This window comes from Sorex araneus, chromosome 10, assembly GCF_027595985.1.
Source record: "Sorex araneus isolate mSorAra2 chromosome 10, mSorAra2.pri, whole genome shotgun sequence".
NCBI lineage: Eukaryota > Metazoa > Chordata > Mammalia > Eulipotyphla > Soricidae > Sorex > Sorex araneus.
The window spans coordinates 67,405,674-67,422,403 of NC_073311.1; the positions used below are offsets into that span (position 1 = coordinate 67,405,674).

At 45.5% G+C, this 16,730-nt stretch overlaps 2 protein-coding genes across 2 annotated transcripts in view; one reads left to right on the plus strand and one right to left on the minus strand.

Annotated features, from left to right (window-relative positions):
• ABCD2 (ATP binding cassette subfamily D member 2) overlaps positions 1–12,937 on the minus strand; it is a 53,201-nt gene extending 40,264 nt beyond the window's left edge. Inside the window, exons 1-3 of the mRNA XM_055118112.1 lie at positions 11,971–12,937; positions 10,423–10,603; positions 5,648–5,769 (exon numbers count right to left, since the gene is read on the minus strand). Of these exons, the coding sequence (XP_054974087.1) occupies positions 5,648–5,769; positions 10,423–10,603; positions 11,971–12,837 (1,170 nt within the window). The 5' untranslated portion in view covers positions 12,838–12,937. The remainder of the gene's footprint in view (positions 1–5,647; positions 5,770–10,422; positions 10,604–11,970) is intronic.
• Positions 12,938–13,044: 107 nt separating this feature from the next.
• Positions 13,045–16,730, plus strand: part of C10H12orf40 (chromosome 10 C12orf40 homolog) — a 65,850-nt gene continuing 62,164 nt past the window's right edge. The window contains exon 1 of the mRNA XM_055118113.1: positions 13,045–13,258. Coding sequence (XP_054974088.1) covers positions 13,257–13,258 — 2 coding nt within the window. The 5' untranslated portion in view covers positions 13,045–13,256. The remainder of the gene's footprint in view (positions 13,259–16,730) is intronic.

Here is a 16,730-nt window from a genome sequence, read left to right on the forward strand (position 1 = left end):
TCTGTGCCTGATTCTGTCTGAGACTTAGCTGTGGCCCAGCCTTAAGAAGGGAGAATCATGAAATAAGATTCAGTCCTTTCTATCTTGTTTGACAAAGACTTGATCTCACAATATATATTTTTAAAATGACTGAAGTTGTAGGTTTTCTTTGACATGCCATGGATCATCCAGGAATGAGAACACCTCTACTTTACATGAGGTACGATTCCCAGCAATGTTAAGGAGAAACATCTAGCAGTGATGCAGAACCACTGAAATTGAATAAAGTTTCTTGTGCTTTTAAATACAGGAGCAGTTCAAATATATATATATATATATATATATATATATATATATATATACACACACACACATATATACAAACATATATATACACACACAAATATATATTTTTACTGCATCAGACATATAAAGGCAAGGAAATTTTTTTAAATCTGAATTTAAATCTGAATGTATGCATGCTTGGGTGTCTTTCCTCCTCCAGACTGCTTCCAGATGGAATTGTCAGGTATTTGGTCCCAAAAGCTTAGGGTCTGATATCATTTGATGACTGAAATCTGCTTCAAAATACAGCAAATATTGCAGTTTGGTTTATGAGAATCAGGTCTCTACAGTAATACGAAACTGTTACACTATTTGTGTTTATAAATCAGAAATAGCAAACGGGCAGTAACTGACTAGGTCTTACAAGTTTCTAACTATGATGGAGATGAAATGCAGTCATTTGTGAAAGTACCAATGTTAGGATCTCTCCAGATCCTAACTTAAATTCTTAGAACTATTTAAGAAGAGAAAAGAAGGGTTATTTTGTTTGAGGTGCACAGGGCTTACTCCTGACAAGCTCCAGGGAAGCAAATGTGGTGCCTGGCAGGGAACTAAGTCAGCTGTGTTCCACGCAAGTCCTTAACCCCTGTGTATGTCTCTCTGGTCCAAGAAAGGGAGATTTCAGCAAGGTAATGAGCCCAGATGGACTGTACTAAGACTGTGACCCCGAGAAAGCTGAAGTCAGGAAAGCAAAGACTCAGCCAAGTTCAGAGGTCTATTTTGAAGGGTGCATCTTAAAGTATTGTCCGAATTTCCTGTGAGATTCAAATTGTACCAAGTTTGTAAAGGCTTAAAACTAGGGGTCTAACCCTATAAAGAATATACATGTTGTTTCAAGTAATAAAGTTAATGGGGGGCTGGAGCGATAGCACAGCGGGTAGGGCATTTGCCTTGCACTCGGCTGACCCGGGTTCAATTCCCAGCATCCCATATAGTCCCCTAAGCACCGCCAGGGGTAATTCCTGAGTGCAGAGCTAGGAGTGACCCCTGTGCATTGCCAGGTGTGACCCAAAAAGCAAAAAAAAAAAAAAAAAAAAAGAAAGTTAATGGATGGAGATACTTCCCTTAGGGAAAAAGTAGGAACTGGGTCTTGAGATGAAATTGATAGTTTGCAAAGAAAGTTGAAGATTGGATTTTAAGAAAGAAACTTTGTATAATCAGGCTGAATTGTTATAATGATATAAAATTTAACTTTTAATATCTCAAGTATATAAGTAAAATTATAATTTAACTTTCCTTTGTTAAAACAACAAAAAAGTATTCTTTTAAACTATGGCAAAAATTTTAAGACTGTAAATTTTTTAACTGTCTGCCTAGTAAATGTTATTAAAATAACTTTTTTTTTTTTTTTTTGCTTTTTTTGGGTCACACCCGGCGATGCACAGGGGTCACTCCTGGCTCATGCACTCAGGAATCACTCCTGGCGGTGCTCAGGGGACCATATGGGATGCTGGGATTCGAACCCGGATCGGCCGCGTGCAAGGCAAACGCCCTACTCGCTGTGCTATCGCTCCAGCCCCAAAATAACTTTTTTCAAGTCAATTTTACTTCTAGGTATTTAAGTTGACTTGATTTTATGAAAGCTAAGCTTTAGTGGCAGTTTTGGTATCTCTGCTACTTTGCTTTAATGTGGATGGGCATTGTTTCGTGGTATTCTGCAGAGATGTTTAGACATTTTAATATATGTGAGATAAAACTTTCCAGAAACCAAAATTAAAGGGAAACCGATTTCTTTCTTTTTTTTTTTATGGAGATATTCTATGCCTTGACTTTATTTTATTTTATTCTTTTGGCTTTTTGGGTCACACCCAGCGATGCACAGGGGTCACTCCTGGCTCATGCACTCAGGAATTACTCCTGGTGGTGCTCAGGGGACCATATGGGATGCTGGGAATCGAACCCGGGTTGGCTGTGTGCAAGGCAAACCCTTGCCCACTGTTATTGCTCCAGCCCCTGGAAACTGATTTCTTTGATTGGTTAAAGGCAAAGCATATAATGAAGGTCTCAGAAGAGCAAAGTCATCTAGAACAATTCCTTTCTCTGCTTATAGAAAAAAGGAGAAAAATATGAATCAGACCTATTTGGTGTGGTTAAGTCTCCCAGGAAGCATTGCTGTCTAAGAAATACTTAGCCTTCTTATCATAAATAAGAGTAATAATAATGTGGGCATATGAAATTGTTTGGCAATCCTGAAGACTCTGATTTGCTCTGGTTAATTCTGGTATTTTAGAAAATTGTATAAACTGTATGTCACAAAACTGAGCAAACTTCCTTGCCCTTTGTGTTATAATAGGATCTTCATGGGGAAAGGCTCAAAACCAAAAACAAATCTTGAATTATGAGCACTCTACGTTCTTTCACTATTTGCCAAATTGTTCTAATGCCTTGTGCAGAGAGATCTATGGAGGGATGTGACGCTGACCGATCAGATCAGGTCAGAGTACTGAGCTGCTGCAGAACCGACATAGACTGCACAGCCACAGACAAATGGGACACTCAGAACTGCGGGAGACTGAGCCTTCCACATGGAGCTAAGTGGACCACGAGCACAAAAGTGTTCTGACTCACAGGAACTTGGTGAGCTGCATCTCTTTTAGATTCCTGAGCCCCCACCCCCACCCCCGGCAGGAAAGGGAGCTTTTCCCCGCTCTGTGCTCAGGGTTCACTCCTGGAGGTGCCTGGGGACCGGGGACTGAATCTGGGTCTCCCACACACAAAGTGTACTGCTCAGTCCTTTGAACTCTCTCTCCGAACTGGGAAATTATGTCTTACCAATAAGTAAGACATACTATAAGTAGAACTGAAACATAATTTTCTATCCTCTTGACACCCTTAGTGATTTTTCTTTGTTCTTGTTTTTAATATTTCACAGCAACGTGAAATATTAGACAAATGTCTTATTTGTCTAAATAAGAGAAATTGATTATCTTATTGAGACTTTGGAATATCAAAGACAATGTTACTTTAGAAATTTGTATATGTCAATAAACAGAAACAGGCTAAGAGTGGTTCAAAGCAAGGCCACTAAAAGTATAACAAAGTAGCTCCACAGGCCCTTAGGAACCTCAAGAATTGAGTATTAATCCCCAAATAGGAAACTCAAGAACTGAGTGATCCCAAAATAAAAGTGTTGCAGATGAATCTCAATGGAAAATAAACAAAATCCTGCATGTTGATCATATTAGCTTAACTTGAGCTCTCAGTTGCCCTAAAACTTTCGCCTTTGCCTTGCACAAATCTGAACCTCACACAGGCCTAGAGGGATTTGCAGCCAGCTGTCAGGCACTCAGGTGACAACACAGAGAGCCTGACTACAGAGTCCAGTTGGGCACATGGTCTTAACCAGGCAGGAGAAATCTGATGCTCCTCCCCACTCATCCAAAATCTGAAGGACTCTGGAGTTGAGCAAACTAAAACAGACTGTCCTGAGGCCAGTCAATTGCAAAATATGACACTCTCCCTCAGAGAAGTCACCTTGCTTTAGTTTGCTACGACATGCTAGTAAGGACTTCTGACTCCTGTCTGGGTAATACTGATTAGTGGAGGCAGAGCCTGAGAAAGAAAAGCAGTAGGACTCCTGGCCCCAGAGAGGCTGTTTAAGCTCAGCCTAAGGCGGCAGGCTGAAGGGGTCTCTGGAATCATATCTGTTCTTTCGTGGGGGGCAGGGGAGCCACACCTGGCAGTGCTCAGGCTGGGTGCAAGACAAGAGCCTTGCTCCCTCTGCTATCTCTCTGGCCTAATACTATCTGTTCTAATTGTGCTTGTGAAAAAATAACTGGCCACATTCATTAGAAGAAAACAATTGGTTGCTGTAACTATTTAGACTTGCAGTGAAGGTGGAAAAATGTGTTTCAGTAACATGCCTGTTGGAGATCAGATTCTGATCCTCTTAATCACTTATTTTTTGAAGTTTCTATGAACTGGAAGGAATCTTGAAATTTTCTAATATCTGGTGGGGGATTTCTGAACTAGTGCTTCAAGTTTTTCCCCAGTTGGCCTGCAGTGACAAACAGTTTGGACACTCTTCTGAAGACTCTGCAAGTGGAGGGAACTCTCGAGAGACTGCAGAGCTTGCCCCAAGATCTGCTGCTTCTCTGCAGACCCAAGGGAGTCAGAAACCTCAAACCCACCAGCACACCTGCCGCCTGGATATGCTTTGAGATGTAGAATACGACGTTCTTGGCGGTCTTGCTGGGGTTTCCAGTGACCTTCCTTTTAAACCATTTTTTTTCTCCAGTCACAATTCCTTGCCTGGACTTCTCAGAACTGAGAGACTGGTTCTATGTAATAACTGGACAAAACCACTTCTTTTTCTGTTTGTTTGATCTTTTGAGGGGGCCACACCTAGTGATGCTGAGGGTAACTCCTGGATCTCCACTCGGTAATTATTCCTCGTGGGACCTGGAGGACCATGTGAGATGCTGGGAAATGAACCTGGGTCAGCTGCGTGCAGGGCAAGCACTGGACTCGATGTCCTAAAATCTTTAGCCCCAGAAAAAACAATTTTCCAGTCACAGAATAGCACAAGACATTCCAAAGGCAGGACTGGGAAGAAGTAACTGTTGTGACCCCAAATGCATCTTGGGTCGTTTTCTTTCATGGGAGGGGATCTGAAGGTAGAGTGTACAAGAATTCCTTGTAGGAAATTTCCCCACCAGGTCAGTTTGTTCTGTCTCACACCTGCCTGCCCACGAAGACCCCTTTCAACAGGAAATGGCCAGATAAAATTCAGTCGCCTGATTCTTTTGGACAACTGACCATGGGCACTAAGGTATTCCAAATCAAAGGAAAATAGCCATAAAGAAGAGCTGATGGGGACCCGGGGGTCGAAAACAGGCCACAGGTCAGCATTAGACAAGGAAAGCCACCCTGCCCCAAAGCCTAAGGAAAGGACAGCTTGTCTCAGCCTAACCTCCCGATTGCCTGACCTTTGGTATTCTGGGGCTTGGAGATAAGGTGAAGTGTGCCTCAGAGGGAACTTTATTTTCATTCAGGCACCCACTGGTATGCAGCTACCCTGTCCTCCTTGTTCTTTCTCTAGAAAAACCCCTGCTTCCAACCAGGGGGACAAGACGGTTGCTTCAAGGACCTGAGATCACTGTATTCCAACCTGCCGGCTGCTGCCAATAAAGCCCCTTGTCAGCCCATCACGGCATCTCTGCTGACTGGCTACCGCGCAGTGGTGGAACAGACCCTCACGTCACGCCCTCAGAAAGCTTGGGTGGAGGAAAGAGATGCTTTTCAGAGACAAGGTGTGCATGGCAGTCAGAGGCCTGGGGGTTTTCTCGACTGTTATCTATATGTGACACTGAGACACAAGCACCTCTTTGTATGAAGACATGATTCGCTCAATCGCATCCGCTCCTGAGGCCAGCAGGTTGCGTGCAGTGGTGAAGGCTTCTGTTCGCTCGCTGACCTTACCTTGTTTGGGGCCGTCCTCTGAGTCTGAAAGTAAAGCATGAGACCACTGAGTTTTTTCAAGTAATGAAACAATTTTATATAAATTATGGATAAAATAAAGCCTTGAGTTTTGTCAGTAGCAATAATTTCCTAGAAACATGAACTTGTACTGAATAACTAATTTTAGGGGTTCTCCTTCGGTGCTGGGGCCACCCACCAGGGCTACACCCAACAGTGCGAGGGAGGCCATGCAGTACCAGGGCCCAGACCTGGTGGCCCTTGATACTCCCCACTCCGTGTAACCAGACTTTACTTAAAGTCGGCCTTTCTTATTTTCCAAGACAGTTTGCATAATTACACCTGTAGATTGTTTCCTACACCATTGGTTTATTTCTCTAAGATCAAGATTGTTTCCTTTGCATTCCTTCAGCCCACTCCAGTTACTGCCATCTGCTCACACAACCAAGCGACAAATACTCCTGGTTCAGGCGGACAGCACTGTGCCAGGACAGGCGGAAACACTTCTGGCTCCCTGGAAGCATGCAGAACCACAGAGCTGCCTCTGCCGGCCTGTTCCTCACCTCCCCCAGTGCCAGATCTCCCAGAACCAAACACGCAGTACCCCGTCCCTCACTTCCCAGCAGCACCAAACATGCAGTACTATCCCTGATTCCCCTAGCAGCACCACGTACACAGTACCCCTAACCTCACACACAGAGCTTCTTGTGCCTGTCCCTTGCCCAGACACACAGTGCCATTTAGCTATGTGTCTCTGTACACTCGCTTTCTGCTGACCTTAGTGATTTCATTCCCTTTGTGCCAAACTCTTTCTTCCTCAGTCACTCACTCTTTCAAACAGGCTTCCCTGGAAACCCTTGTTTGTCCCAGGGACCACAAGTTCCCTAGGAATAAGACTGAGGAAGCTTTGTTCTTTATTCCAGGTCTTCCACAGGGGTGCACACTGCATGGTTCAGGGGATATAGAGGAAGGACGGCCAACAACGTTCCCAGTAACTGGGTGCAGAGCAAGGGTAAGCGTGTAGATGAGACGAGGCTTGCACCAGGGATGGCTATTTACTGGCCTGTAGAAAGGTTAGCTGGGGAAGCTACCGCCTATCTACTCTGACCAGGGTATGTTCAAGTGAAGAACAATGTGCTGCCCCAGAAGTCTGCCTTACAGAGTTATAAGCACTGTGGGCCAAAGACCAATGCATGCTTGCCTGGTCCTCCCCGCAGACGTGCTCCCAGTGTCAGTTCTGGTTATTTTCTTACAACAAACAGTCTGGTTTTTTGAAAAACAATCCTCTCTCTGTTACTGTTTCCACAAACATGATGGTCTGTCCTAATATAGTTTATCTCCAAAGTTCTAAAATATGATGGAAATTAATGAGGAAATTATAACTGACAGACGGCCACAGACCCGCTCTGGTATTTGTTTCTCTTTGCTCTACCTCAGTGTGAAGGGCTGCTTCTCTGCCCGGGGCTGCACTGTCAGAGAGCTGTCGGGGAGGATGCAGGCCTCTCTGATGCAGTGACAGGGAGCCGTGCAGGTGCTAAGGTGTTTATAGCGCATCCAGAGTGCAGAAAAGCAGCCAGGTGCAGGGCTTGTGGTGAACCAGGACCCGTTTCTTTCCCTTCTCCTACCACTTCTGTGTGCCACTCTCCCTTTCTCCATTTCCCCATCTATTTTGCTTTAAAATATACAGCATCACACTTTCAATTCACTTCTAACACAAGGGACAACTCAGACACGAGCGTAAGTTAAGATCAAAGTCTAGACTAAACAAAATGTCGGCCCAAGGGCCAAAGTCTTAGCCTTAATCTAACATTATTACAAAAACTAAATTATCTTGCTTGAGCAAAATAATATTTTCATGTGTAAAGTCATGATAGGTAAAATATGAGTAGGTACACACAAACATTGTAAACATAGATAGCAACCTTAGAAATCACAGATGTTGAAATTGACTTGCAGTGAGGATGTCACATAAATTCATTTTCTTCTTCTGTGAAATTCCTATTTGCCTTTCCAAACACAAATTTTCTTTTAAAAAATACTTTGATTCATTTGTACCAACATGATTATTTATCAATCATTCAATCTAAAATTTTAATGTGGTTTCCTTAATTCAACACGGTCTTTTTAGGATTTAAAAAAGTTATTTTTAAGTGTGTTATTACATCAGCTACAGCAGAAGCTAGTTAGAGTCTTTGCATGCATTGTTTACTTCTTTCTGGTCCCTCTGGGGTTAATCTGCCACCAATAATAGCTACGTTTTCTCTGCTCTGTGCTGAGTACTCCAGGGTTTTGTAATAAGATCAGAGCTTTCAAGCAGGAAGATAAGTATACCATAATCTGGTCATTGGGGTTGTATCTAGTACTCTTTGTAATAATTTTTTAAGGATTCATATACTTGATCATGAATACTTAACTTTATTATGAATACCCGGTAATCCTGTCAATTTTTTTTCAGTAAAATGAATCTGAAGTTCAGGGGTTTGTGTTTACCCCTCCCCCAATATCCTTTTGAAAAGCAGCTTATTTTGTCTCATCACGGAAGGACTGAGTCTAAAACTACTAATAATACATTTTTCAACATAGACTTTGTTTGGCTTATCTAAAACAGCCTTCTGTGCTCAGGGCAGCTAGTGTTGCTCATGGCTGGATCCCAGCAGTGCTCAGGGGACCCTGTGGTCCTGGAGTTCAAACCCAGGCCGTCCCTATGTACAACATGTACTCCAGCCCTTTGAGTCATCTCCCCAGCCTCACAATGTAAACTTTTTAAAATAATGCTTTAAATTATAAATATAAAAGATAAAATTCCGGGGCCAGAGTGATAGTACAGTGGGGCTGCCTTGAGCACCACTGACCCAAGTTCAATCTCCCCCTACCCCCTATACGGTCCCCCAAGTAGCACCAGAAATAATCTGAGTGCAGAGCTCGGAATTGCTGGGGGTTGCCCCTCACCAAAAACACCAAAAAAAAAAAATCTGTTTCCTAGTGGCCTAATCACACTACAAAAACAGTTGTGGGGTACATTTGGTGAAGAACTTATTACAAAGCATTCACCAATCTTACTTTTCTAAAATGAGAAGCTTTAGGTTAAGAATGACGAATTTGACAGGTGTTTGTCAGGATTGGGTAAAGCATTAAAACTTTCAAAATATTACTATGTATAATATCTGCCACTTATTTTTATTAGATAACCTCAAAAAGTAACCTTAATGCTAGTTCTATACACAAAAAGTGAGATCTGTGGATCTCGGTGCATCGGTTGCCCTGTTTTGTAGCACGCATCAGCAACACCTAGCATATACCTCTACACGTCATAATCCCTCTAGTAAATCTCTGCCACAGCCCTCCAGAGCCTCACCACTGCTCAGGTTACAGACTGGGAAGCAGAGGCTGGTCTAATGTGACGAGTGGAGAGGGCAGGAAGAGGAGAATTGAGAACTGCAGAGAACCGTTCACCTTCCACAGTCTGTGCATTCGCTTAGCTCCTCAGCACCAGAGCAGCTTTGGTCAGTACATCTTAAAGAGCATGGCAGGCTTCAGAGTGGGTGTTTAAGTTTAGAAGGAGGGCAGGAAATACGGCAGGAATTCACCGAATTCCTCCATCCCTGCCAATGAAGACCCAAATTCCCAGCTCAGTTTTTATACAACATTTTAACAATGTCCCACTCACCTGTGACTGTTTATCCCAGTAGATGAAAAGTGGTGGCAAAGGCATTGAGACAGTGACACAATACAACTAGACACCTTCAAGCTGACCACTCTATCTCTACCTCTGAGCCCAGTGTTCCTCCCAGGTCCTACACAGGGGAAACCATGTTCCCATTGTTCTGTAGTACTGAGTACAAACCTGGGCAGGTCTGTGAGCACCCCGATAGAGGATGAAAGACTGCATCTCACAGCATGAGGGGAGCGCACGTATCACACTCTCGGTGTGCGTATGGGGGTGCTTCCCAGAGCACTCAGAAGGCCTGAGGCACCTCCCAGTGATTCTTGGACAACTGGAATGGGGGTTCCACGTGAGGACCTGAGTGCTGAGGGTTATCTAAGCTACCTTGATGATGCTCAGGGGCCCCCAGGGCCACACCCAGTGCTGCTCAGGGGCCTCCAGGGACATACCTGGTAAGGCTAAGACTCTGAGGCCAGGGATCAAATCAGGGCCAGCAAACACTTTAACTCTCTCTGGTTTTGTGGCTACACCTGGTGATGCTCATGGGTTACTCCTGGCTCTGCACTCAGGAATAACTACAGGTGGTGCTTGAGAGACCATATGGGACGCTAGGGATCAAACCCAGGCCAAGCTGGGTACAAGGCAAGCGCCCGGCCAGTAATATTACTGCTCTGGCTCATACATTCTCTTTTTGAAGGTTTAATGTGTGTTCAGTTTAAATCACAGAATCACTCGATATTAGTTGATATAATTAAAGCTGTTCAATGTCTGCTTCCAGAAACACTTGCATCAGAGATCTCTGGACTACCTTACTGGAAAGGTCTTCGGACCTCCACGACACCTTCTTTTGTATAACTGTTCTCGTTACAAGACATGATTCAAGTCTGCCATTGCTTCTGACCTCTAGCTGTTACACAAGAATAACTACATAGTTCCACTCATGAATAACATGCAATAATACCTTCAAGAGACATAATCTTAAACATACATTTAAACTTGAGCATAAACGTCATTACCCCCATCTGCAAAGCCAGTCGCGGTGATGATAGGCACAGCCACCATGATTAGTCCACTGCTGCTCCAAACATACTTCATCAAGAACTGCTCTATCATGATATACCACAAACGCTTGTACAAAATGAGGTTCATCTGATCTGCTAAAGCTTTGTAACTTTTTTGGAGTTGCTTCATTTCCACCTGGGGAGGAGGAAAAAGGGATCAAATCTAGCAAGAACTATAAAATAAATAATGTGTTCATATGAGGGCTTTCTTTTATAGTATATATTTATAGATACACATATATACAGTTGCATTTAATATAGGGCAAATGAGCATGAATTAATATCAAACTAAGTCATTAGTTTTTCTCATAGCTGTATTATTAAATGAAAGCTACTCAATGAGTATGTGAAATATAAAATACATATTGATGATTTATGATTATGATCTCAAAGTTCTGTCTTTAGTATGTTAAAACTAACTGTATTTTGTAAGACATCTCAGCATAAACACATGGGATTTTTAGACGCCATTAGACTCCACTTTAGATAAACTCAACGGATTAGATTTTGCCATGGAGTAAGAAGCCAACATACAGCCTACTACAGGATTCCACCACTGAGTCATGAGTTCAAGAAGGATGACAAATCAATGTGATTAAAACAAAATATGAGACCAATCAGAAGTCCTACTAGGACTCCTAAAGTCCTAAATAGACTCTAAATTTTCTTCTTCAGATTGGCACTACTATACATTTTTAATAATTACTGATGCTTTAACAATTGAATAAAACTACCTGGTAATTAAAACACCATCTCCAACATTAGAACACATTAATATTTCATTTGCCAAGTCATTTTTATGAAGACTTCAGATGCGTCACTTTCAAATTTCCATCCATCTCACAGCCTGATATGACATTTATGCACTGCAGGTGTCTATAATTAGGTTAACTATTTTAGGAAACTGTTTAAGTGTTAAAAATATTAATAGTTAAAAATAACATTTTAGCCAGGCATGACCTCCAAGCACCACTGGGTGTGGCCCTCCAGCCCCCCCCAAAAGAATATTTAAGAACTTCTTTACTCCTCCTTTCTTTTCTAATCTTATTTTTTCTCTCATAGAGGGCATTTTGTTCATTGCCTGTTTGGGTCAGTGGTGCTGAATGTTACCTAGAAGTGCCTGGACTTCTCAGGGTGGAGAGTGCACCTTCAGTGGCCAGAGCTGCAAAGCTGTCCAAACTGTCCTACACGTGGAAGCACGGGTGTCTCGTGTCTAGGAAAAGACACACACAAGAAAATCCCACCGAGAAAGTGCTTCTGGGTGGAAACATGCTCCCTTGGTCTCCAAACGTGTTTTCTTCTATTGCTCTAGGACCAGCTACTAATTTAGGAAGCACTTTTTAAGAAAACGCCTGGAGATAATCTGTACGTATCTGGGTAACTGACGTTGCGGCGGCTGGTTCTGAGAGGGCCCCTAAGACCCCAGTGAGGTCTGCACTCCTGTCCCCAAGCAGCTGTGACCTCAGGGCCAGGAGGCCTGTGTTGGGGCCCCAGGCCCCTTACCTTGTGTCCGCGGTAGAAGGCGATCTCCTCCACGTTGGCGATGATCCTCGAGTGCACGTAGCGCAGGTAGCCTTTGCGGTGTGCCTCCTCGGCCACCAGTGTCCCGAACCGTGGCGAGCAAGCCCGGAGCACCTTGGCCGTGGCGTACACCACCAGGCCGGCGAGCAGGGTGGGCCCAACGGGGCTGGCGCCCCTGGACGTGGCCGTCCGGATGAGCGTGTAGGAGGTCAGGATGACGTCCAGGATGGGCTTGGTCAGGTTGGAGTAGAGGTGGGCCACCGACTGGGAGAACATGAGGATGTCCTCGGTGAGGGACTGGTCGGGGTTGGCCAGCCTCGTGTCCATGTTCACCACCTTGTAGTAGGTCTGGTCGGCGAAGTAGGTCTGGTAGGCATGGGCCACCAGGCGGGTCCGGAAGGCCAGGGCCAGCTTGCACTCCAGGTAGCGGATGGCGCTATTGACGAAGGTGGCGGGGATGGCGATCAGGAGCCACTTGACCAGCTTGAGGACGAAGGCGCGGGGCCGTTTCTCCACGATGCTCTTCACGATCTTACCGTCCAGGCTGGCCACGTAGATGGACAGGAAGGTCCTGGAGACCAGGGCCAGCGAGTGCAGGCACAGCCAGCCCGTCTCCGTGGTCAGCAGGCGCGGGAAGAGGATCTTCCGAAGTTGCAGCAGCTGCCGGAGGAAGCCCGCGTCCGGCGCGGGCACGGGCGGGCGCGCGTCCCCCGGGCTCCCCGCGCTCCCCGCGGCCCGGCCGGGCTGCAGGCGCCGGCGCAGCACGGGCTGCAGGCGCCGGAGCGCGTAGGCGGCGGCCAGCAGGCAGGCGACCCTCCGGGCCCGGCCCGCGCCCAGCAGGCGCCGCATCCCGCTCACGGCGCCCCGGGGCCGCCCCGGGCCCGCATGGCACCTGCGGGCGAGCGAGAGCCGGTGAGCGCGGGGCTGCGCGGCCGCCTCTGAGCATGCTCGGCCGCGGGCGCCGGGCTCGGGGCCTCGGGAGGCCGCGGGGGAGTGGCCAGCGGCGGGAGGGCCTCCCGCGGGCCCCGCCACCCCGCAGCCGGGCCAGCCCGGCCAGCCCGGCGGGACCCTGCTTTCTCGTTTGCGAATTTTCGCCGGTTTGCTTAGACTCGCTAGCCGGGCACTTCCCAGGTCCGCTGTGGCTACTAGCGTTGGAAGGACCGCAACAATAACAACAGGAGTGTTAGGCAACTGCCACATCCCTCCAGGAGGACCTCAAGGAACCTGCATTATCTTTGAACAATGCAAGGGCTCTCTTAAAGGCAGGGATGTGAGTATTCCAGAATAAACTGGTTTTTTTTTTTTTTTTTTTTTGGGTTGTGTGTGGGTAGGACAAGGAAGCAACACACAACATATTTCTAGTCAGAGGAAAGCCTAGAGAGACACTTTAATAAACAGACTGGCAAAGCATTAACTGTAGGTCAAGTCTACAGACCATCTGTCTTAGTATGGTCTTGAGCTACGTATGTGTAGCTTTTACATTCTAAACTGGTCGAAGGTAGATCAAAAGAATATCGGGGGCTGGAGCCATAGCACAGCGGGTAGGACTTTTGCCTTGCACACGGCCCACCCGGGTTCAATTCCCAGCATCCCAGATGGTCCCCAGAGCACCACCGGGAGTAATTCCTGAGTGCAGAGCCAGGAGTAACCCCTGTACATTGCCGGGTGTGACCCAAAAAGAAAAAAAAAAAAAGAAGAATATCCTGTGGTATGTGAACATTGTGACTTCCTTTTTTTTTTGGCTTTTTGGGTTACACCTGGAGTTTCTCAGACGTTACTCCTGGCCTTGCACTCAAGAATCACTCCTGACCGTGCTCAGGTGATCATAGATTTGTGATCTGCCCTCTGTACTACTGCTCTGTTCCCAACATTGTGATGTTTATTTCAGTGTTCATGAAGTTTTAGTGAAACACAGTCACAGTCATTCCTGTTCTATGGTTGAAGGCTTTCAAACCACAGTGGCAGAGAAGGGTGGGTAAAGGAGCCTAAAAATCTTCATCATCAGACCCTCTTCCAAAAATGTTTGCCAGCCCCCTTGTGCTAGAAGGTAAAACCTATCTCTGCAGCAAAGAAACTTCATTATTCATTCATTCAGTGTAAAAAATTATTCTCACTCCTCTGAACAATTTCTGTGGGAGTTTGGGACACAACCCGTGGTGCTTAGGGCTTATTTTGGCTCTGTGCTCAGGGATCACTCTTGGTGGTACTCAGGGAACCATATGGGATGCTGAGCAATGCTTTAAGGAGGAATAGGTGACTGGCCCAAGATAGCACTATCAGAGGGAGAAATCACTGGCCTAGGGCAGTTCTCACAGGAGGGGAAGGAAGCAGTGGATCACTGGCCTGGAACACCACTGTCAGGGGAAGGAGAGAATGGATCACTGGGCTGGGCAGCCCTATCAGGAAAGGAGGAGACAGGGGATCACTGGGCTGGGCAGCCCTATCAGGAAAGGAGGAGACAGGGGATCACTGGGCTGGGCAGCCCTATCAGGAAAGGAGGAGACAGTGGATCACTGGGCTGGGCAGCCCTATCGGGGAAAGGAGGAGACAGGGGATCACTGGGCTGGGCAGCCCTATCAGGAAAGGAGGAGACGGGATCACTGGGCTGGGCAGCCCTATCAGGAAAGGAGGAGACAGCGGATCACTGGGCTGGGCAGCCCTATCAGGAAAGGAGGAGACAGCGGATCACTGGGATGCCCTGTGGTTACCAGAATTGTGGTCACCAAAGTTGAAGGGCAGTTGGTGGAATGGGGAGGTCAGTGTGTTCTGAATTGACTTGGAGTCTCCTTAGTCTAGAGCGAAGTAGAACCATGAGGCATGGCTACTGTTCCACGCCCTCCTCCAAGGGCCCAGGTTCCCCTCAGCACACACAAACAGGCCAGGCCTCCAGCGAAGGCCACAGGAGAATCCAAGATGTCAGGGCAGCAGGTGGGCACTAAGAGTGGCAAGCATGCAACTTCAACAGAAACTAAAGAGGTCGAGGGATTTTTCATTGTTTTCGTACTGCTAAGATGCAATTAAAGCAAATAAAATGTTACATTAGGTTGAATTTCAAACTAGGGTGGGAAAAAGAGTTGAAAAAAATCCCCATTACTATTGCAAACACAATTCAGCTTACTCTGTTCAAATTTCTCATCTATGTTTACGTAAGAAATTAATATTTTTTTCCCAAAGGGGAGAAATAGCTTTGCATCTTAAAAATGAGTGATAAAAATAAGATAATAATAAAATTTCTACTTTCTTTTTTCAGTGGAATGGCACACTCAGCAGTGTTCAGGGCTTACTCTTGGCTCTCCAGAAATCACTCCTGGCGGGGCTCTGGGGACCATATGGGATTCTGGGGACAGAACCCTCATGGACTGTGTGCAAGGCAAGCATCTTATTCACTATTATATCTCTCTAGTCCTTCAAATTCCTATTTTTAATTGTGCTACTTATTGACACTGTCAAAGTAGACACTACTAATGTCCATAAAAGAGCAGTACCATAATTTCATATTATAAAAAAGATGTTTCATGTGCTCGCTTCAGCAGCACATCTACTGAAAAAGATGTTTCATGTATCAGGAAATGATCAAAGGTTAGAAAAAGTAGCACTGATTTACTATATTTATATTTAAAAGAAATCGCTATTACATGTACAAGTATTTAAGTAAAAAATATACTTGTATGTTGATTGTGTGTATCCTGTTTCCACAGTAAGTCACTAGAAAATAGTTTTTAACAACAAAGATAAATTATGGTTTTAGAGTTTTTCCTAATCTGGGTCTGAATGACAGTATAGCGGGTAAGGTGCTTACCATGCCTGTGGTCTACTTGGTTTGATCCCCAAACCACATATGCCCTGAAACCCAGTGCCATCAGGAGTGATCCCTGAGCACAGAACAAGGAGTAAACTCTGAGCATTGCTGCGTGTGGCCCCCAAGCACAAAAACAACAACAAATTTTTTTTCTTATCAACAAATTCCCAATAATATTTCATCTGTCATATAGCTTCCTTTCTTCACCTATTTATGATTTAAGAGATAATTACTCTACTGGCTCTGAAATAATAGCCAGTAGAGTAATCATCTTGCAGCTGGTTCTTACTATCTATCAATCCTGCTCTCCTTATTCATGGGATGCATAAACCACACTGAAGATCTCGGGTCAATATTTCAGCTGACAGAAATAACTACTGGCTAAGTATTCAAAGCGCAGGGTTCATGACTGGGAAGGACAGTCCAGTATTAATGTCTCTGCAGCCGTAGGCTCCTCCCAATGCCGGCCTGGGACTCCCAGTGGGGGGAGAGTCCTGGTTCTCCATTCTTCTCAGCAAGCTGCTTGCCTTCCTCTAGGTGCCCTTACATACAAGGAAGACAGAATTTCCCCTTCCAGGAAATTACATAAGACTCTCACAACTTTCCCTTATACGTAATTTTACCCATTTGAAGATTTGAGAGTAGGAAAGGGCAACAGAGGGTCACTGCTTCTGCTTTGGCTGCGCGGTGTACCCACTGAGATACTAACTGCTCTATGCCAGAGAGTAATCGTTTTCTGGAATGCTGAATTCAGCTGGTCTAATACAAAATAAGATGCAATTCAGTGAATTAAAAACAAACCAGGACCGGGGGCTGGAGCGATAGCACAGCGGGTAGGGCGTTTGCCTTGCACGCGGCCGACCCCGGGTTCTAATCCCAGCATCCCATATGGTCCCCTGAGCACTGCCAGGGGTAATTCCCGAGTGAAGAGCCAGCAGTAACC